The 25,022-nt window shown below is 30.4% G+C and overlaps 1 protein-coding gene across 2 annotated transcripts in view; it reads right to left on the reverse strand.

Annotated features, from left to right (window-relative positions):
- The window catches only part of LOC144850606 (roundabout homolog 2-like), an 87,127-nt gene that overhangs the window by 25,254 nt on the left and 36,851 nt on the right, over positions 1–25,022 (reverse strand). For both annotated transcript variants that reach the window (XM_078707931.1, XM_078707929.1), the window contains exons 3-8: positions 24,244–24,424; positions 6,983–7,167; positions 5,581–5,671; positions 4,290–4,428; positions 1,883–2,010; positions 301–425 (exon numbers count right to left, since the gene is read on the reverse strand). In XM_078707931.1, the coding sequence (XP_078564057.1) occupies positions 301–425; positions 1,883–2,010; positions 4,290–4,428; positions 5,581–5,671; positions 6,983–7,167; positions 24,244–24,424 (849 nt within the window). The remainder of the gene's footprint in view (positions 1–300; positions 426–1,882; positions 2,011–4,289; positions 4,429–5,580; positions 5,672–6,982; positions 7,168–24,243; positions 24,425–25,022) is intronic.

A 25,022-nucleotide genomic window follows, 5' to 3' on the forward strand; every position in this document is an offset into this window, starting at 1 on the left:
TGTATGTAAAATTGAATCCGCTACTCAGATGAATTATGAAGATAAAAATATAATATTAAAGATATATTGTCCCCTGAAAAAATAATAATCATTTTTTTTTATTCACTTGTAATTTAAAGCAAAAAATAGTCAAATTGGATGCCAGCAAATGGGTTTTGATTTAATTTATCCGTTTATTTTGTTTATTTATAAGTGTAAAATATTATAATAATTATAAATAAATGATAATAGAAATAAAAGAGAATATTAAATAATAGACTATTGGTTAGGATAAAAAGAATATTAAAGATTTATACATACACCAACTCCATCTTTTTGCCATAAAACTGTTGGTTTGGGGTTGCCATTAGCAACACATTGGAAACTGGTAACACCATTCTCCTTTACAGTCACATCTACTGGCTCTGTCAGAAAGTCTATGCTTGCTAAAAGAACAAATAATTTTATTACTTTTGCATTTAAACTATATCATCCTGTGGAACCTCAAAAAGAATGGGCTTCTTTTTTAGTATTCTTGGATAGGTTTCATGGAGTAGAAGTAGAATTATTCCATGTGCAATTAAGAGGGGCTTCTTTTTTAGTATTCTTGGATAGGCTTCATGGAGTAGAAGTAGAATTATTCCATGTGCAAATTAAGAGGGGCTTCTTTTTTAAATGAATGCTGTAAAATTTGCTACTACTAAATTAGGATTTTTTAACAATTGAACATATTCTAAAATAAATATATGATATATAAACTTGATCATACATTATATCTGCATCACAAGTTATCTGGCATTAAATCACCTTGTTCTTTTGATATTCAAATTACTTTAAAAGAAGCCTATACTGTCTTGAAAAGAAGCCGATCAAGATAGGCTTCTTTCGAGATTACTTTTGCAGACCAGATGGGCTACTTAGATCTTAGCAGTGAATCTTAGGTGATCGAAGAATATAGGACAATTTAAGGGTTACAGGGTAATCTTGGGAGAATTTAGGTGGCCTCTGAAATGTAGTACAGATATCTTGCATAGGAAAGTTTCAGACAATTCCAGAGAGCCAGAGCAAAGCTTGACTTGTTTCTCTCAGGAGCAATGACCTAAAGTGTAATAAAGAATTTCATGCACTCTACACTCAATTAAAAACTCCACAAGAAATTCTTCTCTGTCAAAATCGTCCATATCGCTTCAAGTGAATGTACTAAATACACCTACTCATCAATTAACAACCAATCAATTTTAAAACAGAATATAATCTAAATGTCTAATGAATGTTTTAAAGAATATGAACTGAGTATTAGAGACAAAAATATGTGCTTCTAATTTATATGATAGAGAAATGCGGCATTCACCGAGTTACCTATTACCTAATGTAATTACAATGTTATTAAATTCAATGCATGTGTCATAACATTGTTTGCATATCATCAGTATCATGGCTTATGTGGTTTAATTTGATTATAGTTTGTTTAAAGCAAACACTACAGAGACTAGACAGCTACCCCGAAAGATGAATCATGTTGGCTTTTTAATAGCATAGGAGGCTTGCAAACATCCCTTTCATGGACCCTTAAGCTATATTCACACTTAATCAAACTGAGAACGAACATGGGCTAATGACAAAGAATACAGTGACGACATACATAAACATTCTCTGAATTTGAATTCCGTATGAATACAGTTTTATTTAAATGAGTAGAACTGCACTATGCTCCAATTTGTGTATGATCAGATTTTTAATCTTGGTGAACTCTCCATGTGTATATCATGGATACTGATTGGTAAGAATGACCAAATATTAAGACACCAGCTGTATTATGTAAAATACTTACTCATTTTGTGTTAAAACAAACAAACAATAATTTCACATTCCAGTCCTGGTCTTCTAATAAGAATTGACTTACCGACTATTTTGATAGTAGCTTGTTTTGACTTCTTTCCAACTTGGCTCTGTGCAGTACAGACATAAGTGCCAGAATCAGCTATAGTTGCATCCCTGATGCGAAGAGAGTTGTCTTCCAGTACTGCTACCCTAATAGACATAAGTATACATTTCATTAAAATTAAAAGTAAATTTTAATTCCGCTACAAATGAAGTGTTCTCTTCTGTTGAATACAACTAGATAGATTCAAATATATTGATGAAAAGGAGTAAAGCCTGATAACTGAACATTAAACTAATGTAAGCTATAATTATTTAAAAACGCTTGGCCATTGAAACCATGTAATTGAAACTCTCAGACTGATAGATTCGAACCCATGCTCTCCTCAATGAAAACCCAAAGCCTGATCACTGAACCATATAATAAACTGTATATGGTAGAATATAATATCAATTGAAACTCTGTCTGGGGCCCTAATCAATATCATCTTTCATTAATTTGCCTCAGGAAATTGAGGGCTGGAATTAGAGCTTAGGTAAATGAGGATCCAATGATGAGATGGCCTTGTATGTAATTGGATTATTTAGAAAATGTTTGCTAACAAAATAATATCAGTTGTTAATACATACATGTAATATACCCGACACGTTTTATTAATTTGTAATTATTACAAAATGTTGTTTTTACAATTTTCTCATTAAGAACGTACTACGACACTTTAGTTCACATAATAATTTTCAACAAACATTACAACCATTTGAAGGTATAACACACATGCAGTACAATGAAATTAATGATTAATTAAGGTTAAATACATAAATTAGAAATTTATAGGTTCAAATAAATTCCCGTATATCCTCTGGTATAATCCCACACAGCCCTAGAATACGAAATTGGGCTGATTTTGAAGGGTGGGACTACACCCTGGGAATCCCTGATTAGGAAAAAACATGATTGTTACGGTAAGCATTTCTTGTAAAAACTTATCTGAACTGGTTAGAGAGAGGCCTATACATCCAGATCAAAATAATGGGACTATCATAATACACTACAAAATATTGGACCTTTTGGTTTTTGAGAGAGGTTTAGGTTTTAGGGATGCTTTTTGTCTGATTTTGATTTTACCTTAAACTACCTTAAACAACTGAAAATAAAATATTGATAGTGTAAAAAAAAACCATGTAATGTAATGTAATTGTCAGTGTAGTACCCCAAAACAAGTTCTTTTACATAGGCCTACCAAAACAAAGAATTAAAAAAATATATATATTTTGAGAAAAAACAGTGTCTTTATCTAAAGTTAATAATTTGTTTTCTTACAAAACAGAAGTCCTAAACCTGAAAGTCTTGGATTTAAGTTTCAATTTGGATACTAGTTTCTGTTTTCTTTGATTTTCTTATTAGAATTTTTTTTTAAATCCTCATAAATCTACAAGGTCAATAAAAGTATAACTATAATTTATTTCTTATGGTTGATTGGATTTTGTGAAATAAAACATCTATACATTCGCTGTCATCTTCTGATCACACATAATTATAGTTATGTAAAAATCGCCTGAGATCCTACTGGATATATGTTATTTACTTAATTGTTACAGCCTATATGATTTTATGCCATTAGTCATTCCTTGAGCAATCGGTCATCAAACACGAGAATGTTTGACGGATGTAAATCCGTATTATCCTAGCGTACTCGTTTTCAAGCGTTTTGCAATTTCTTAGATTCAAGCCTTTCAATGGTTTCTCATCATCTTTGACAGTTAAATCTGTATCTATCGACACGCCATGAACACCCGTTGTAATAATGATTGCAATTTTTTCAGAGGAGGTGACAGTCCTATTAAAATAAGCCGATTAAAAGCGAGTACTTGCAGGATTTTCACAACTGTTTTTTTTGTTATACATTAAGAAAGTAATTATTACATTTTGCTAAGAACATCCATGATGTCTTTAAGAACCACTGAATTCTAGATGGCTACTGATGTAGAATGTTTTGTAATTATGTTATTCTTATTCTACATCTCAATGTAGGCATATTGCCAAGGATATTACCAAAAGTGATTTCATTCACTATCGTAGTGGCAATCCTGTCTAAAGAAAAAAATCATTGTGTCTAAAAATAGACTCCCACAACATGGAATAAACCAATCCAAAACAACCCGATAGTGAAATTATTCTCTTTTGATAGATGCGTGAATTTGTTAGTGTGAACAAGGCCCTCTTTTGTTAGATGCATGAATTTGTTAGTGTGAACAAGGTCCTAACGTTTTCCATTTTGTTTTCACACAGCTCTGAGTAGAAGAATCCTGTGCTTTATCAAGGTTAAATAGAATATAATATCATCTGTATAATTATGAATGAAAATTCAATTAAGCATATTCATTCATTGAGGATTATTAAACTACTCCATCATTCAATATCAACCCACCTGCCGGTTGCCATCGGACTTTCCAGTCTACTCCAACTAATGGCCGGTATGGGTTGACCGTCTGCCTGACATTCTAGCTTGACCGTTTCACCGACCGTGGCGACAGTATCTTCAGGTACGATCAGGAAGTCTGGACCTTCTGTTAGGAAATCACAAAAACAGATCAATAAGACAGAGCTATCCTAATTACTTATATCAATTAGTAGGTACCGTTACTTAAAATCTCGCACAAACAATTCTTGAACGTACATCTTCAAAGATCAATTAACTAAACACAAGATAATCTTTAGGTCGTTTAGGTCATTTACACATTGGAGAATTTACAACAAAAATCTTATCCAATGGAAAACTAAAAATTTGTAAATCAGATTTTTATAGTAGCAAGTCTGCTATAAAAATATGATAACTTTTGCTTTAGTTGATCCTATTTTACTGTTTGTGTAAGTAAGTTTGCCCACAGTGCTCTGGCAGGATTATGTCACAGTACACTAAATAAATTGAAGAATTAAAGAACTGTTCTACTGAAAATAATGAAGTTGGAAAAACATCAGGCTGCCGTGACAGTTTAAATGAATATATACAACGTTCATCTAATTAACTGCTCTCAGGTATATCAGTTAGCCAACTGAAGGCTGAATCTTAATCTTATTTGTAACTGGGCACAGAATCCTAATCTAGTTTAAAGTGTGTATGTCATTTGACTTGACTCAAGCCTGTCAAATTAATCCATTAATGGGAAGAACATGAAATGACATTCAAGTCAGGAGAATTGAGCTGGAAAAAATATCTTTAATAGTTGCTTGTGGGACATGAAAAGTTATAAATGTAATTAATTAGATAACATACATGAAATTGATGTCTTGTATCAAAAGCTTTCCTTATGTTAAAGGTTATAAGATATATCAATCGGAAGCAATTGATATATATACATGTCAACCAAACCGAGGTATTCAAATTGAGCGTAATTTGTGAAGTTCTGCTAAGTAGTGTGCTGTGTAGCAGTAAAAATACAGATCTAAATAAATTCTTTTGCACGTTGGTTTATGTGCATGCAAGATAATAAAATAAAAGCATGTACCGAATGATTAGTCATTCGTCCTAATCAATGGCATAACACAGGTGGGGGAGGGGGAGAGGGATGGAAGCCACTGGTTTCCTTAGGGGCCCCAACGCTGGGTAGTTGCATTAGGGCTGCTCTTGCTCTGGGGCTTCTGGGGCCTAGGGTTTAGTCAGTGAGCACTTACTGCCTTTACACTAGTGGATAACATGCTTTATAATTGAATTAACTTACCAGAAACTTGTAACACAACAGCTCTGCTTCGCTTGGTTTCTGCCATGTTTGTTGCTATGCAGACGTACTCACCCTCATCTACTGCCCTCACCTACAGACAAATAAAAACAATCTGTTAATAAATGCTTAATTAGTATGACTTTTATTCTGAGTAAGTATTTTTTATTTTTTTATGACAGTTTTGAGACAATCTCCAGAGAAGCCACACACAGTAGCCGTTAAAGCTAGTGGCTTCAGGGAACAATTTGTTGGTTTTGGAATGTCCCTTTAATCAAATGTTCTACTGTATTATAAATTAAAGTTTTTTTGTTTTTTTTCATTTTGTAGTTTATTTTGATTTTTGATTTAGGAAGCTATAAATAAAGCTCTGTCTACACTATCAAAGTTTTATTTTTTTGGTCAAAAATGTGATGTGCCCATATATGGACCCGACGAAGTGATATCACAACCATATTTAAGAATATCACTACCATATTTGGGCATATCACACTTGTTTTGTCAAACTAGTTTAGAAAAAATATTAATTGTTTTCTTGTATGTGTATTCTAACAATCACTCCACATACAGTAATATAGACATTTAATACAGCAATTCATGTGATAAAGTTATGTCTATGGCACATTCATTCATTGTTAAATGAAAACTTAATCCAAGTCTACACGCAAATTCAAAGTTATGCCGCAATTGGCATCATGAAAGGAAAATGCCGTCGGTGGTTATATAAAATTAATCAATTCCTCAATCGTCTTGTCACACATGACGGCACACTAGTGTCCTGATGAGCTTTCAACGATCGGAAGCGCTAAATTCTAAGTAGATTCACAGAGAATGCGCCACACTTGGTCAACTCTCCTGCTTAGAAATTATTTTGGAATTACTATTCTGTAAGTGGTACTTATCACGTTTACATATGACCAAGTTTCTTACTATATAAGCTGTAATGTTTGTTTTATTCAATTGATTGTTTAGGCATCATGTATAATGTTTTTTTCTTTGTGTTGTATTAATTGATAAAACAAACTTCTTCAACATGCAAGATTAAGGGACCATTATACTATTGCAGTTCTGCAGTAATGACAATTTGTTTATTTTTTAGCCTGTTTATGCAAGTAATAGCAATATTTGTTTGGGTAATCATACACTTTTTATTTGCAGTAACATTCTACATTTTTTAAACAAATGTATTTAAATAAGGCAAATGTTTACATAATGTTATTGAATCCCTTCAGTATCTAAAGGAAAATGTTTCACTTAAGTGTGATTGGTGAAGACTACAGATTAACAGATCTTTCTTGACTGGCTCTTGAGATTGTCTTCAGTCCCAGAATAAAGCATCTGATTGTGCTTTCATGTATTATCTCAAGATTTCAAGAGAGAGAATACAAGAGAATGTACAACTTACTTGTGTAAACTGGAGATTGCCATCTTGCTGTCTCCTTCTACCACTCAGTACCACTGGTTGACCATCTTTTTCCCAGGTCACATTTGGAGTTGGATTAGCTCTTGGTGGTGTGCATTCTAACTCCAACTGGTCACCAGAAGAGGCAGAAAGATCATCAGACACCTTCCGAAAATCATCTCGCATATCTGGAGAAAAAGAATCAAGTACCATCTATTTATATATATATTACAACAGTACCTATAATCTACAATACTATATGATATTGCTAAAGGCATTAGAAAAAAAACTTTCCTTTCTAAACATTCTACAGTAGGCCTACTATATGTTCACATAAACTATACCCCGCATGAAAGATTTTGAATAAACCAGAATTGAATTGAAAACATGAACCGGATTTTGTACATTTTTTAAACTGGTCAATTGTAGATAACTTCAGCACTGCTTTAACTATTTTCACTTTAAAAAAAAGATAAATGGCAGCACAGATCCTAAAAATGTAAAGTTTTCACAGCGTGCCACACAGCAGCTAACATACAGTCATTCTACATACTCTTATGTTTCTGAGCATGCACGACTTTTGCACTAGACAGATGCATAGTCAGCATCAGAACAAAAGATCGCTAGTGTTTAACCATCATCTCAAATTCATTGGATTTGTCACAGCTAACTATCAACCTATACACCATTCTATTTATTGTAAAGCCATAAAACAAGTTTCATGCTTTATTGCAAAAATGGAACCTAAAGTTTATTTCAAGATTCTTCTGCAACATACTTAAATACATTTACACTGTACACTACACATGGCAATAAAATAAACATATCCTTTCAAAAAAACAATGTAAAGTAATATAGGACTTGCGATGAACTTTGTGAAATTGAGAGCACGCTGGATTTATATGAATCTGTCTGTAATGTTGTCGGTGTTTTAATACTCCTAATGACATTAGTTCACTTAAAAAGTAATCCTTGTTTGTTGTAGAATTTCGTCCCATGGCACATTAGTTGAAAGGGATAATAATCTTTACGAACATCCCATAAAAAAACAAGATATTGTTTTGAAATCTATTTTATGTAATTCATCATAAAAGATGTAGTATGAGATGTGAAATGTTTTATATATATATATATATATATATATATACAGTATATACAGTATTATATAGGGTGCTAAATTGACAGATACAGAAGAGCATAATTCCCTAGTCTGAAATTTGTGTGCAACCAAGCATATCATTAACTTATGTAAATTCACCTAGTAACATATTCTATATCAAAAATTAGTTAAAGGTATTTTTAGGTATTTATTCAGCTCCCCGGTGAACATACTAAAAGACAAAGCTTGTTGAAATACAAGTTGAATGAAGAATGATATGATGCATAATGGGAATCATTTGGGCTCCTGGGTGAATACAAATAAGAGAGAACAAGAAGCCTAGTATAAATACAAGTTAAGTGACGAATGATTATAAAAATTCCATCATTTGGGCTCCTGGGTAAATAAAAATAACACAACAAAGCTTATTATAAATACAATTTGAATGATGAATGATTAAAAATGCAATCAGGTACCATTTTGGCTCCTGGGTGAATACAAATAATAAATTAACTAGCCCAATGGTAAACACAAGTAGTCAACATGCAGACCAATCTACTTTCTTCTTGATCTTTTAAGTAGAAGTCCAGAAATTAATATAATTCCCTCATCCATCTAATAAATTATACATTAGTCTTGGTGAGCTGCTACTAAGAAACTTGTTTTGTTTTTTCAATATGTATTTCAAATTAATTTGATCATTAGGGCCTATTAGTCATTTTTCCCCCATTAATTATATTAGTTTATTTTTATAATTCTACTACTTTATAATGAAATTATATTGATACATTTTTTTTGACTTAATATAATTTAAATACACAAGAAAGTGGTTGGTTGTCTCTGCACGGCATACCTGGATAAATCAACTTTAGGCCTTTTCCCCTCCTAGGGACACTCGAAAGGTAACACAAATGTCGAAAATCCCTTTGAGTTATATTCTCTTACAGTTTGTCCTCCCCATGTAGGGAGGAGGAGTAAAGGCCTATGTTGGTTTATCCAGGTAAGCTAGGCGCAAACCAGACTAATGGCTATATATACTCAAACCAATAAAATAAAACCATTTACACTACATGACATATTTCACTTTAAAAAAAGGGTCTACAGACAAATTTCTTTGGAACACATTCCTTTACAATGTTATTCATGAAGTATGTAACCTTTTCAAAATCCATTCAAAATTATAATTTTAAACTTAATCAATAATTTATTCTAGTGTCCTAGTAAATGTCCAGAGTTCATTTATAAAAAATAAATCTGAGAACAAACTGCAACAAATTAATGATTTTAGGAGCTTTTCTATTACCTTTCTGGCACCAGACGCTAATTACTTTTCTTATTAATTCTTTATAGTTCTCTTAATTGAGAACTCTGCACTGCCATAAGGCATAAATATTTAAATTACCAATACTTTCAATAATAATAATAATAATCAATTTTTTAAATTAGCCCCACTGTAGACAGGAATATATTCTGGCTTTAAAGCTTTTAAAAGCTGTACGTTTATTACCAATTTGAGAGAAAAATTACGGCTATTTTGAGCGATATAATAATAATAGTAAGGTAAACACAGTTGATATTAATTACCGGTGGTTGCCTCTAGGTTGACTTAAAGTACGCAATCATCAATGACATTATCTCACCCTTGAACCCTGATAATTTAAACTTTGTTTAGACGTAAGAGATGGGAAAAAAATAATGTGTTTACCCAACTGACATTAAAGCACTCAATGTTAGAGAAAGATGTGCCATAGCTTTTGCCTTGTTTTCAGAGCAACATGATTTTTAAATGTAATTTATGCAAATTATATTATAAATGGAATTGAATTGAAAAAAAAAGTTGATCAGGATTTCACTTCACACATCAAAACATTCAATTATAACACTTTCTAAATACCACTGATAATGGTATAAGTCTACCCTGGGGTATACAGTAACTATACACTCTCAGTAGATCAGTCCACACTGTGATCCAAGCCAACTTAAACTTTTAATATCAATGCAGTGTACTATTAAAAATACAATTGCCACTCTAATGCTTCTCATGAAATGAAAAATATCTGCAATACGCAATACAAAAATTATCAATTACAGAAGCTGTGCAAATAATAACACATATCACACACAAGACAAATGATTACCTGGTAATTTGCATATTAAGCCAGGTAAAAAAATATTGCATTTACAAATCAAAGGGGATAATAGGGCTTTTATCTTTAATATGGTTCATTATGATAGCTACATGGAGGCAAACATAAATATCTCGGCAGATAATTTTTTTTTAAATTTGCATATTATGCCAGGTGAAAGAAAATGATTGATTTACACAAGGCTTTGCTAACTTGGTCATCATGTTTGTTATTATAACATATTTACAATAGTTACCTAGGCAAACAGGCAAAAAATATCTGCTAGTAAAAAATTTATTATTTACAAATAGAACAGGGTTACCTTTGCACATGTCATAACTTTTTGATAACTGAAATTAAATTTATTAAATGTTTTATTCATAAAAAATTGCAGGTGTACCAAGATAATTACATTAGCAATATTGATAAAATGGAACCTCTCCTCTGGGAAACCCATATTAAGAGGACAATTTCCCATGAAACGAACATGGGGAAGTTATAGCCTATGTAACACTTCAGGGGACAACACTAAAAGGGGACACTTTTTATGGTACTGAAGGTGTCCAACAAATTGGGGTTAATGTTATAGTTCAAATGAATATTACAAAACTACATGCATAATTAATATCACCTGATTAGATTTATAGATTTTAATTTTAATTAACCAGTGTGTTATGGTGGTAGGTTTGTTTACTAACCAACTGGGACAAAGGTAAAATTGCTGTCCAATTAATTTTTATTGACATTTTATGTTGGGCTAGTAGTAGAAGTCACCAGCTAGAAGCCTACAAATCTCAAATAGATTGTGCAGATCTTGAAACAAATTCATTTGGATCCAATTATAGAAGAGAATTTTCTTTTTTTGTTGATCCAATAGATCGAAAAATACTAAATATGGATTGAGAAAGTCGGTCATTGTCAGATGATAATTGTTTACTACCCAGGGGAAAGTTTCTTTCACTCCCGCATAACTAATTAATAAGCTCATTAATATTCATGAGTTTTGTATGTTCAAGGGAAATTACTGACAGATTGTTGTAGTTCCAACTATCAGATACTTTAGATGCCCTATATATATATATACATTTTATTATTAATATTTTTTCTTCTGATTGGTCAAAAATTATTTGAAATCTACTATACTGCTTTAAAACTTTCTGTAACATGTTGATAGATACTGGATATTTATGAGTGGCATATTCAGAAAAGAAGCTACTAAGTACAGTATTGAGTAACTGCTACAGTAAATAGTGACAAAAGTAACATCGTCATCACCATAGGTTATGTCACCTACTGGTGGATGTAACCCTCCTCGAGCATTTTTCAACTCCTCTTCTCTCAAGCTGTCAACCAGTTGGCAGTCATCACTTGATGCCATCTCCCCACCTTCTTTTTTGTCTTCGTCATCTTATTCTTCAAGTTCTTGGTTGCCATTCTTTGACTCTTTTTGTCCATTTGTTATGTGTCTTGCCCATCTCCATTTATTTTTTTTCAAGTTTATCTAAAATGTCTTTAATTTAGGTTGTTTTCCTTATTTTGGAACGTTTGATTCTGTCTTTTAGTGTGAGTTGTAGAATTCTCTTTAATAATGTCACAGAATGTACTATATTATATTAATCACATAAAAATCACAATAGTAAATGTGAAGAAAAAAAACACTATAATAATATATACTTAAACAGTATTCACTGTAAGTTTTACAAGACACATCCCCCTATGGAAATATTACATTGTAATTGGACATAACATTCATTGAATAGAGTAAAATTAAGAATCTGCATTCAATAAAAATTAAATTATTATAAATCAAAGTACTTAAAAATAACAGAAAGTAAAAATAAAAAATAGTGATGTCACACACATATCATCTTCACTTATAATAGAGTGCCTAGAGACAACCCCTATGGAAATAAAATGCTTCTATTATAATTGTATGGCGATATACATATTGCGTAAAATAAAATCAAATTTGCATTAAACACAAATTAAATTATTATAAATCACAGTAATTCATAATTACAGAATGAATACATTGACAGGTAATTGGTTAGTTTTAATGAAAGTTTAAAAAGAATTTCTAGTTCTGTAACCTACATCCTTGTCATTGTCATTAAACGTGACAACCCAATCGTGTTTAACAAATCATTGTTAATAACTCCTAGAAGGAAATAGTAATAACTGTATATCTGCGACAAGGCCAGGTTGCATTAAGGAAACAACAGCTGTTCTGAACGACTGGAAAAGCCTAGCCGCTTCCAAATACACAGTTGATACATTGATGTATGACCCGTTACTGAAGAGAGATTAGTGCAAATTTGTTACATTCTTTTAATGCACGAGCCACGCAGATTGCCCGCAGGAACAACCGAAGGATTACCAGCAATAACTAGTGATCCATCCGAAGCAGACGATCTACCAATTATCAATATGAACTTATGACCACGTATCAAACAATATGTTTGATCTTATCACTTTTTGAGTATGATAGGCCGACAACGACCTAGATGAGATTCAGTAATGTACATAACATGTACAATAATGACAGCAATTTCCACATAAAAAAATGACATAATCTAAAATGCTCTTATAAAATGATCATTGGTTTGTGTAAATTACCAGCATATGCTACAGTAAATATATTACATCAACTATAAAATATTGACTTCATAACATACAGTACAGTATAAAATGTTGCAAATATATTCACTATAATTAGTATTTTTTAGAATTACAGTAACATAAAACAATTAAAATTCCTCATATATTCCCATATAGAAATTAGAAAAAAAAATGATTTTTACAAAGTTATCAAACACGTAGACCACTTCAGAATGTCTTTAAAATCTGCAAAGAATTGAGTTAAAATTAATTATGTAAAAATAAAGCCGTAGTAATAATCATTGTAGTAAAAAAAAATTATAATTCATATATTTATAAATAGTTATTATGATATATGACAGAAAAAAAATAGAAAATTGAAGTAGAATTATACTTTCTTTCATTGTTAAAAGACTATGGTTGGAAACTGTAATTTCATTTTATTTATAATAAATTTAACAACCATATTATTATTACTGGTATCTGAAGAATGACATATTTACTGGTATGACTTACACTTTATACACATTATAAGTGTACATAACAAATTTAATAAGATGAAAATTGTCCTCCATGGAGATAAAACATATTTGAACATTTAATAATGTTCTACATATACAATGAATTGATCTGCCAAGATAAAACATAGTTGCACATTTAATAATATTTGTTTTTGGCATTGCTGTCCTATTGTTAGTCAACAGAAACTATTGTTAGTTGAAAGGCTGGGTATATAATCATTACACCAAATTCACATACACATGGTTGTAGTGAAATTAGCCTAATCACACACAGCATTTTTAGATATATATACTGTATATAAATCCAAAGGCAAATTACTGAAAAAATGACAATGCTGTGGGTATCAGTGGCTGGATCTCAATGGAGATACAAAAAAAAAAGCGAAAAGCTAAATCAAAATGATAAAGTAAAACAGCCAGAAAAGTTAGCAGAGCTTTCGGGCAACACTAGCCCTTCATCATATATATATATATATATATACACATTTTTTTGGGTGAAATCTTATGTAGGAAAATATTACAGTAGGCGGAGGTATGCATTCTAGTTTCATTTGTTATTCATGTTTATGAGGTAGTCACTGCAATAAACATGAGCGTGTACGTATTATTAAACCAAGAAAACCTAAATAATTGCATAAACAGATTAAAGAGTAAACAAAATATAGCTACGGCAGTAACTGCAGTAGACATAATTTGGACATGGTCCCTTGGTTTAACTATTACTGGTATTCTGAAGACATTATGACATGTTTACTAGGATGACTTATTAAACTTACATCAGTCTTCCTTTTACTTCATTTCATAATTTCTTTAAATATTGTACAAAAAACGAATTTCCGATATGTTTTATTGGACCAAACAAATGCTGTGAGAGCAGCGCATTATTATTATTATTTGAAAATAGGATATTAATAAAATAGACAAGCACATGTACCATAGAGGAAATAATTCCTCATGCATATACCATATGTTCTGTCCATCTTTCTTAAGCCTTCTGTGAAGGAAACATTAAAGGGATTTTTTGGTTACTTTATGTGGATATTAAAGCGGCATAATATCACCTTAAGTGTAGCTCAATTTACAGTAATTTGTCGCATTGTTTCCTGAACAAAAGCTATAGGTTGTGCCATGGCTTAACCACCAACAGTGAAGATAATTTCAAAATCCTTCTTTCCTTGGTTTCTAGTAAAACCACACACTATGCGTGATTAGGCACGAGACGGAATAAGTTGAAGCTACTTTTCTTATATACTATTTTATAGTTTTGGCACTTTTTCATCCAATGCAAAATTTATGAAAATAATTTCCTAATTTAACTCATAAACACTTTATTTAAAAAAAAAGAAAACAACATTATTTAATAATATTTGACTGGAACTGTATTAAGCCGGATTTAATACATTTAATTATTTAATAGATTGAAAATTAAACTTTAAAATTAGAACATGATTTGATTGGATTAAACAACACTATACTATATTATTAACTATATTATTTTTATTTTACTTATTATGTATAAATATATAATTAATTGATGGAATTATTAATTGAATTAAGACCCAAATAATTTTATCAAACCATAAAATCAATAAATAATAAATCACTGGTTTATGAATATTAAATAGCTAACAATAAATAATTAAGGTAAGTAAACTACTGTAGTTGAACTACTGAAAAGGGCAACTAAACATTGATAAATTAAGTACAAGGAGGTTATCAAACTTTATATATTTTTGTTATGTACAGGAAAAAATACTGATTTATAAATTTAGAATCATCAATCAAATGAAAGAATCTTTTTTTAATCAAATTTAAATATCTTGGCATATGGTTTAATGTTTTAATCATGTTATGGACATTTATTTGCTATTGTATGAAGTTCAAATTAAAATAAAAATGTTTATGAATTCATTTACAGAGAAATAGATTACTGTATCCAAACCCTGTCAACATACTGCAGTAATTATGTTTACTGAAGTTCAGTGTCTGATTCCTTTTTGATGATGCGCTGCTTTGACAGCATTAATTTGGCTCAATAAAAGCGGAAATTCTTTTCCATATACTTATTGCATGATTGTACACAACCGAATACATCTATGTTTATACTAATTAAATTTAGACCCATTTTGGTTGTCCCCCTCCCACATAATTCTGCATTACCTTTAATACTATTTTTGCACTTCTTTTCATTTATCTTTCTGTTTAACGTTCACCATTTTCCCTACAGTTGTGATAAACAGCATCTAGCTATGAAAATAGGTTACCAAAGAAAATGGAGAAAGTACAATGATTAATCTTGACACTGTTCTTTAATTTACAGCCTCCTTAAACTTTAGGTCTACTGTATGCCAGATAGTTGCGAGCTCTGCAAGAGGATTAGCAAAAGGTAAAAATGACAGTGACAGATACAAGTAATAAAGTACCTTAGGCAGGTGTTGGCCACAAGATCTGACAGCACACACAGGTGCTTGTATTGTGGATAAGCCGCAGTAGTATTACATATACTGGGGTGCGGACTTATCCTCTATTACAAAATCATCCATAATAGATATAGAAGGAAATCTGGCAAATCCAGAGGATCAACCAATAAAAACAAGGTCACAGGGGTCAAGTGGGCTTAAGTAATCAATTATATATTACTTATACTGATTAAAAAATTGTTCATGCGACAGAGAAGAAGATAAACTGAAAATGCTAGAGGATATGTATATATACTTCTGTAGGAAATCCATCAGTCTTACAGTAGCCGTTATGACAGAACCAGGCCTAGAAAGCAGGCCCAAGACAGCAGTTGAATTAGGACGGGTTTTGATTCCATTTATTACTACCGGCATGTTCATTTAGAAATCTAATCCCATCACTCAATATCAAATAGATTTTATACCCTCGTTTTTTACCAGATGTAATCACTAACAATTTACCGATGCACACAGGAATATCAAATGTTCTCAATTATGGTTTATGACTTTAAAAAGTTGTTATAGAATCTCCTTCATCGGAACTCTGCCTCCCGATCATTTCCTTCTGCGAATCCCTATAACAAACTACAGCTGGGTATAGAATATATGATATGCAGACACCATGTCAAACTTATGTTATATTTTCATGATAAGATGATTGGAATGGATGTGGATTTCCTAAAACATTAGCAATTTCGCTGCGCATCACTAGACAACAGACGACTGAATGCTACTAAAAGTTATTTTAGAATAAGAATTACTGTGAACGAAAACAAATTACTCTGATATAACAATAATTTTATTGTTAAACCTGAGCATGATCCTAAAGCCTTTTTCTTTTTTTCTAAATGCTTGAACAATTTCTCAATGTTGAGAGCATATTTGGACAAGACAAATTATAAGGGTGAAAGAAGGTGATTTAAGGTGTGTAGAGCTACCTTTAAAACCTACTAATATTAAAATTAATTACAATAAATTTTAGACAAATAATTAACGTTTATGAGTTAAATGAATTTGAATAGTACAGTCAAACTTTCAACGAATGAAAATAGACTAAAATGAAAAATAACACTTCATTGTTTTTGTATTAATATATTATTGGAAACCTTTGGTTTATGGTGATGATTTGCAATATGCAATGCGAAAAATTGTGGTGTTTTGTATTTTTAACTTATAATTTAATTATTTTTAGTAAAATGCTATAGGAGACAAGGATTACTGAACCAAAAGGAGAAAAGAAAAATTAATTAATCATGTACCTGGATCCTCAAGTGTCTAGTAAATTTCTATGCAGACTTGCAGTAATCTATATTTAGAATCTAACTTTAAAATGTTACAGTTTGTACAATTAGCATCCAGAATTATAATTACATGGCAGGGATAAAATAGAGATTTATGATTATTCTTAACAATTTTAAGAGTACGGAAAGAGCTAAAGAAAACCCATGAAACTTGGCAATATACCTCTATTATATAGCGGGTGCCAGCAAGACGCACGCCTTGGGACTAATATAGATAGGTTTGAAGTATAGAACACATCGTATTAGTCAATTTTATGGATTACATTTATCTACAGAATTAGAGCACGTAATCTGTACATAAAAATTTAACTGACAAACTACAACATTACATTGTCAAATGCCATATATTTCAATTTGACGCTCATTCAGTAAAATGTATTTACGTATAAATTGTTCATCGTGGCTGTGCTTCATTTTGCGTCTATTAAGTACATGATAAAATAAATTCAAGACTATCTATTTTAATAACTTGTCTTTGAACCAACTGGAGCAAAAAAGTAGTACTAAACAAATACAAAAATCAATTGTAAAATATCAGAAAGGCTTTTTCATGAGGGCGACAATATACAGCACACATCAATTCGGTAAACTTCTACTATGCTCAGAGGCATTTTGGATATTTTATTTGGTGGTCAATTTGAAAGTATTGACCATGTAACTTATTGATAAACTTGATAATCAATACATTATTGATTGATATATTTAAACAAATATACATTGTGTGCATATGTTTGCAGTGTATTATCGTGTGGTGTAAAAATAATTAAACAAAGTGGCCATTGCTTATCTTATTTCTCAGTCGCCACCTGAATTAATTGATAAATAAACTTTGGGTGATAATTAACTCAGCTTACAGTCTGGGTAACCCACCGCTAACAAATGTACTATACAGGTGTGATTGATTGTAACAAATTAGCACTTATTTACACACTTTATTTCAAATGACATGAGACGGGAGAATAGAGTGAGTCCCTCTATCCAAAAAACCATCATTTAATAATCATCATCATTGATTCATTTGACTAAATGTACAAATGATCAAATCATACATGATGTGAGTTTAAATCATCATCATCTTTCACCAAACTAAATATTTATATAAATCATTTTTAGTATTTATGATTTATATTTAGATTTACTAGACTGATATCTTTGCAGGTTTGAACATTTTATTGAGAAATGGAATGGAAGTTTCTTCGGGTACAGCTGTAACCTGCTAAAAATCGGATGAGCTTTAATCACTGCAGCTAAGATCACTGCAACTAACCTGATATCTTTTCAGTTTGAACGTTTTATTCAAAAATGGTATTCTGAAATTTCTGCTTAGGGTATAGTACAACAATTATTGAATTAAACATCAAGATTTACTGCCTACAATTGACATTTGTGTAACCTGCCAAAAATCGGATGCTCTTTAATGTTCCAAACTTAGTTTCAAAAAGTAGACAACATCACTGCAATAAGACTAGCCGCCAGCTGAAATGAGCATCTGCAATTTAGAAGGCCCTTAATGAGAGTATTAATAAACCATTGACATTTGTAGCACGATGCAATAACCACTATCACAAACGGACGTGAAGCACAATTCGAAAAACGTAATGTTCTAAACATCTTTTCTGTCTTGCGTAAATTAGCCAACTCGTTTTGTAAAACTTATGAATACCACAAATTGCATGAAAAACGAGGAATTTGATGCTTACATTGAAAACAAATATTCAAAATACATAGATAAAAAAACTAAATTAAGGGCACTTAAGTAGAAAATGACTTTTTAATAGTAACAAAATGTAACGGAGCATTTGCAATGCGCCATACCACGAAAGAAGATCTTTGTTCATAAAAAGGACGCCAAATATAAAAGACCAATGCCATTGGATCTATTTCACTTGTTACTGCATCATTTTTGTAATACATTAAATTAGATCTTCCAAAAATTTAGAAAAGAATGTTGAAAATAATCACATAAAAATGGAAATATTTTTCAGAGCAATGATGTTTCCATTTTGGTAGCCAGTTTTAAATAAACCTGCTTCTTTATTTACAGTAAAGTTCCCTTTTCAAACTAGGGCATTGATGGTAAATACTGTATAGATTGGTACTACTGTATAAAATCTGAAAGCCAAGTTTAATTATTAATTCCATCAGATCAGAAAAAAAGAAAATGAAGACATGAACAAATACCTACAAACAAATAACGATTTTCAAAAAAATGAGCATTAACATTTCGCGATAAAATGTGACTGCAAAGTATTTAAAAATTTCAGTTTCAATAGTTATTGAACTTAATTAATATAATACAGTAACATTTTAATTCTGTAATGTGCAAATAAAAATTTACAGTAATTGTCTGTGTCTGTAATGTCTGTCGGAAAATTGAAAAAAAATTGTTCATAACATTTATATCTATGTAAAAAAAAATGTATGTTTTATCAGATAACAAAAATAAGGACAGTAACCAATAATATTAAACAATACAGTTTTTCAAACTGTGCCATAAATAATTTTTATTTCCATTCTATGTTAGCCAATGTCACTAGCTCTTTCTAATATAAATTCTGTTTGATATATTATTTGATGAATGATACAAACTAACTATTAGTGACATAATAATTATCATTTAAACCCATCGCTTTCTTCTGCACATTAAAGAATTGACATTTTAATAAATGTTCCTTGAGCCACGCTCTATTCGGAAGACATATTGTAATCACGAAGAAATTAATCATCCTATTTTCTTGACAATTGCTCAAAGCAAAATTGTTTTTTGTCAAGGTTGTTTGTAAAAATAATAAACTTATATTGATTTCAAAATAAATAATTAAATTTGTAAACAATTGTCAAACTGATTAATATTTAATAGTATTTTATTAATAATTTGATTTTATTTAGCTTTCAGAGTTACACAACTATAGATTAATATAAATGTTAACATTTCATTATTGTTGTTGCAAGGCCATTTTAATGTCACATAATAGTTATCAATTGGATAAAAAGGTTAAAAATAGTCAACCAGAAACTCATTGTCTGGAAGTGAATGGGTTTGGTTTATTTTTTACATTTTTGAGAAGAGGAATCATTCCAGCATTTTTTTTGCTAATTTTTTTTTTTTTTTGCCAAAAGTGAATAACTTTATTAGAAAACTACAAAATGGCCTACAGTATTCAAAGTTGTATTTCATTCATCTATATTTTTAATAATTCATCTTTATCTTTATTAATTTATCTTTTGTGGAAATACATCTTTATTTAAACAATGATAAATAATGGTTATCTACAACAAAAAATTTTGTTGTTAATTGAAAATAAGTTTTGAAGAACTTAGTTGTTCAAAAGAAAAATAAATTTAATCGAAGGTGAAACGCTTATTAAATCAAATTGAACTAATTCTCAACATCTAATGATTTTTAATACATAACACTGTCTTGTTGCAATCACGGTTTTCTTAAGCTTGTTAGCACAGATTAGCAAAGGTTCATGTCAAAAGTGTTTTACGTTATACTAAAGTTAAGTAAAAAAAAAACCTTTATATAACATAGCATAGAAATAATGATAATGTTTATGAGTTGAATTGGGAGAAAAGTCTAACAATCATTATTTGTTTTTGACACATCAACAACCTTTTATTTTTTATAATTATAAACCTATTAAAATAGTATACAAATAGTTGAGTTGAATGGGAATAATATTTTCATTACTTGAAAGATGGGCTGTTCTGCGTAGCTTGCATTGCTAGTGGGAACCAAGCTAAAGATAAGATTTTTTCTTTAATAAATAGCCATATGTTTTAAAATGATTCGGCCTTAAACTCAAGTGTACATTTAATAAATATTAGAGAATTTTCATTTCATAAGTATGCCATTATCGGTGTCATTATTGGAATTTAATATGATTTTGAAACAACATACCTAAAGGTAATAGTTACGATTTCATAATCTGTGTATAAAAATTTAACTTTAGAAATGATATTCACAAAAAGCATTTACTTTGAAACCAGATGTTCGTGGTTATTTCGTGACATAATATCAAGTCGTCACAATATTTTTCCTAACGTCATGAATTTCAAACTTAGTGTTTTAACATTGCAAGTATGAATATTTTTAAATGTCAATAAAGTTCCAATAATTTGAATATAATCTGTAAAAAAGGACCTACAGTTATAAACAATATACGATTACGATGATGACATTTACAAATTTCGCAATTAAATAGGTTTTTAGAAATTTGAATTAGCATGACGTTGGATTTTTTATGATGTTTACAATTTGATAAACACTTTTGATCACAACAACAACAATTATATACCTACAAATGTTCATCTTAAATATCATTATTTCATTCTTACATTTCAAATGTTATTCGCACTTGGAACAAAATTTGTGTTTTGACATTGTACTTGGAACAGATGAAATATATGTTCTTTTAAGAGTATAATGTACTCGTATAATATTATTTAATATTTTCAAACTTTTTGTATTATAAATTGTTTTATTGTTGAAAATGTTTGCAGTTGGTAAATTTCTAAAATAAAATCATATTAATTTGATTTTATTTTTCTGCAATTTTATAACTCTCATCTTCTTGTATGTTTTACATCTTGCAGACATTTTAATAAATAAATTATATATTATATATATAATATATATTTGAATAATAATTTATAAGTTGCCCCTTTTGTAAAATCTTATTACAAACATAGCACAACATAGCAATGTTTAAAATTTGTTAAGACATATTACATAAAACAGGTGGAAGGTAATGAAAGAAATTAATTGGTTGCCCTCAATTTGCCCTTAATTTCAATACTAATATTATATGTGTGACAAAGTGCTGAAGTTCAACATGCCATTCCTGCAAGCGACCTTGAAGAAACACTTAATACTCATCAAGCATCCTTCAGATGAAGACATAAGCTGTTGGTCTTGTGTGCATAATTAAATTCTCCAGCACAAATGTAGTTTTCAAATAAGATTAAATTGAGGAGGTTTTGAGATTTCACTGTCTTTGTGCTGGCTCCAAGATCTATATGTGTGACAATTTCTAAACCTACAGTATTTATTACATAACAAGTTGATAAGATATTAAAGAAAGTAAAGGGAAATCAAATTATAATAATCAAATATTATCAAGTTAAAGAAAAAATCATTCTTAAAAAAAATTTGGTTGAATATTCCATTTTAATGTAACATAATAGTTATCCACTTTGACCAAAAATTGGATCGGAAAAAATGTATTTACCTGAAAAAAATGTAATTAAAAGCAAAAAATGGTCAAATTGGCTGCCAGCCAATGGATTTTTGGTTTAATTTAACCATTTATTTTGTCATTTTATAAGTGAAAACATTATTTTTTTTCGTTTTTTTCTATGTAGGTGATTAACTTGATTAAAACTACAAAATAACATATTCAAAGTCTGATTTTATTAATCTTCATTTTTCATGTTTTTGGGGGACAATACATCTTTAATGCGTTAAAGTTCAAAATAGATTTTTTTTCTACATCTTTGATTGATTTATTTGGTAATATATTTTATTATTTTACATTAAATTTTATGTTTGTGATTTATTCATGTCATACCAATATACAATGATAAACAATATTCATAAAAATAATCAACATATTATTAGGAAAAAACTGCCTCTACTGCTGAAACTGTTCAACAAAATCTATTTAAGCATTAATATTATTGAATGTTACACAGTCCCTTAAGGACTAATTATTGAATGTTACACAGTCCCTTAAGGACTAATTATTGAATGTTATAACAGTCCCTTTAACAAAAAAACTAATGAAATATCATTCGATATTACACACAAACAATCTTTGATGAACTCATGCCAAATACTAATTATTGTATTGTATAGTACTATGAGTATAACTTTCTTAAAATAAGTATCTATCATTACACATTACAGTTCTTTAAAGGGACTATCTATATATAAATTATGTATTAAATGCATAACACTTTATAGCACAGTCCCTGTAACATTTAGTACCTTTAAAAAATATTATGAGACTTACCATGATATACACTATCAACACAGTCTAGTAAGCAATATTATTATTATTACAGTATACATTACATACATTTTTTTACAAAAATATTATGGAATACCATTGAAAGTTGAGTGTTAATAGTAAATACACACCCTTTAAAACAGATTTTATGGACTACCATTAAATGTTACACGTACAGTAAAAACAGTCCCTTTAAACAAAAAATGAATACCATTGAATATGCATATTAAACAAATATTATGAAATCATTTGAGTATACACATAAACACAGTAATTCCTTTAAAAAAAAAAAAAATTTTGAGTACCATTGAATGTTGCACATAAACATAGGCTTTGATAGATTCATATGTCATCACTCCACTGATGACATACTATGAATAGGCAATCTATTCATACTCATGTTTCCACGTATTCTTTTAAGAATGTCATCCTTAGAAGTACTCAATTTAACTAAACCCAAATCTACTATGAAATTCAATCATTCTTCTCTTCATAATCTTTATGTTGAGAGTGCAGAATTTCATGTTTCGTTAATTTAAAAGAAGTGAATTGGCTATCGTGTACGTAGTGTGTACATGTGAAATTAATTTCATACGTGTCTAAATGTAGGTCAAAAGTACCTTCATAACAAGGCAAGCATAACAACAGATTTACGTCAGGAATAAAAACTAAAAATAAAAGCAATAACATTTGTTGATACATCATGGAATAAACAGTTGTAAACATCACAAAGATATTTTCATCAACAAGACCATCGTTAAAGCTTTGTGTACATTTACGTACAAAAGGTGACAGCCAAACATCCAATACGTAGGCAATGTCAGAAAGAGCACACAATAAAGAAATATGAGCAGATCTCAAACTTGTGTAGTATATCATTGGGTCAAAATGTGATGGAAATTTAAAACATGGTAGGCCCTCTACAGACCCACAGTAGCAGACCAAATGCTATAGCAATCAGTTCAGTTGCCCTCTGTTCATCTTTGTGTATCTACATATACATTCAATGGCCAACAACTAATCCATAGGCAATGCACGAAAAGATCTCAAACTATCATTGCACATTTTTTTTAATTAAGAGAAACCAAAGCAAGCAGACTACCATCATACCATGAGGGTACATACATAACTCAAAAGTATACTCACAAGCAACCTCCAATGTGGCATTTTGGCTAATCTCGCTTCCAAGATAATTTGTCGCTTCGCACACGTACACACCCGTATCTTGTGCACTGCGACCTTGAGCTACTCGCAGCAAGAACAGTGCACCAGAAGGTAACACCGTATAATGAGTACTAGGCGGAAGCGGTCGGCCATCTTTATACCACTGTGAAGATAAAAAAGAAAGTCACATATTAAAACATAGCGCCAATATATAGCATGATGTTGACACTAAAAAAAAATACAGAATTTGAATTCTTACATTAGATTGAATGAACACTTTTAACACTATGTCACGTCAGCATAATATACCCATAAAGCCATGGTGTATTATGTATTAGGGAAAATGGCGTTGGTGGGTAATGAGGGTATCAAAACGATCAGAATTGTACTGTGTAGGTTTTCAACTACATTTGAAACCCACTCTGGGGCAGGCATACTTGCTAGTATAAGTAATAGTAAATTATGCCAAAATTATTTTACTTCAGTAACTACTTGCTAGAAAATAATTGCATAAATAAGATGTAGTTAATTCAGTAGTAATAAATTGTATATTGTCCATAACATTACTGTAAGCATTTCTGAGAAGTTGGTACAGTAATATTCTTGACTAGCATTTCAGTTATGTAGGGCAAATTCATATTTTTTTACACAATGCAGCGCGTAGCTTAATGTTGTAACTCGACAGATTAAAGCGGTATTTTCAGCAGTCAAACATATTCAAGATTTATTGCATTTTACTACGCTAACAAAAACCGTTTTAA

Source organism: Antedon bifida, chromosome 8, assembly GCF_963402885.1.
Source record: "Antedon bifida chromosome 8, ecAntBifi1.1, whole genome shotgun sequence".
NCBI classification, from domain to species: Eukaryota; Metazoa; Echinodermata; class Crinoidea; order Comatulida; family Antedonidae; genus Antedon; species Antedon bifida.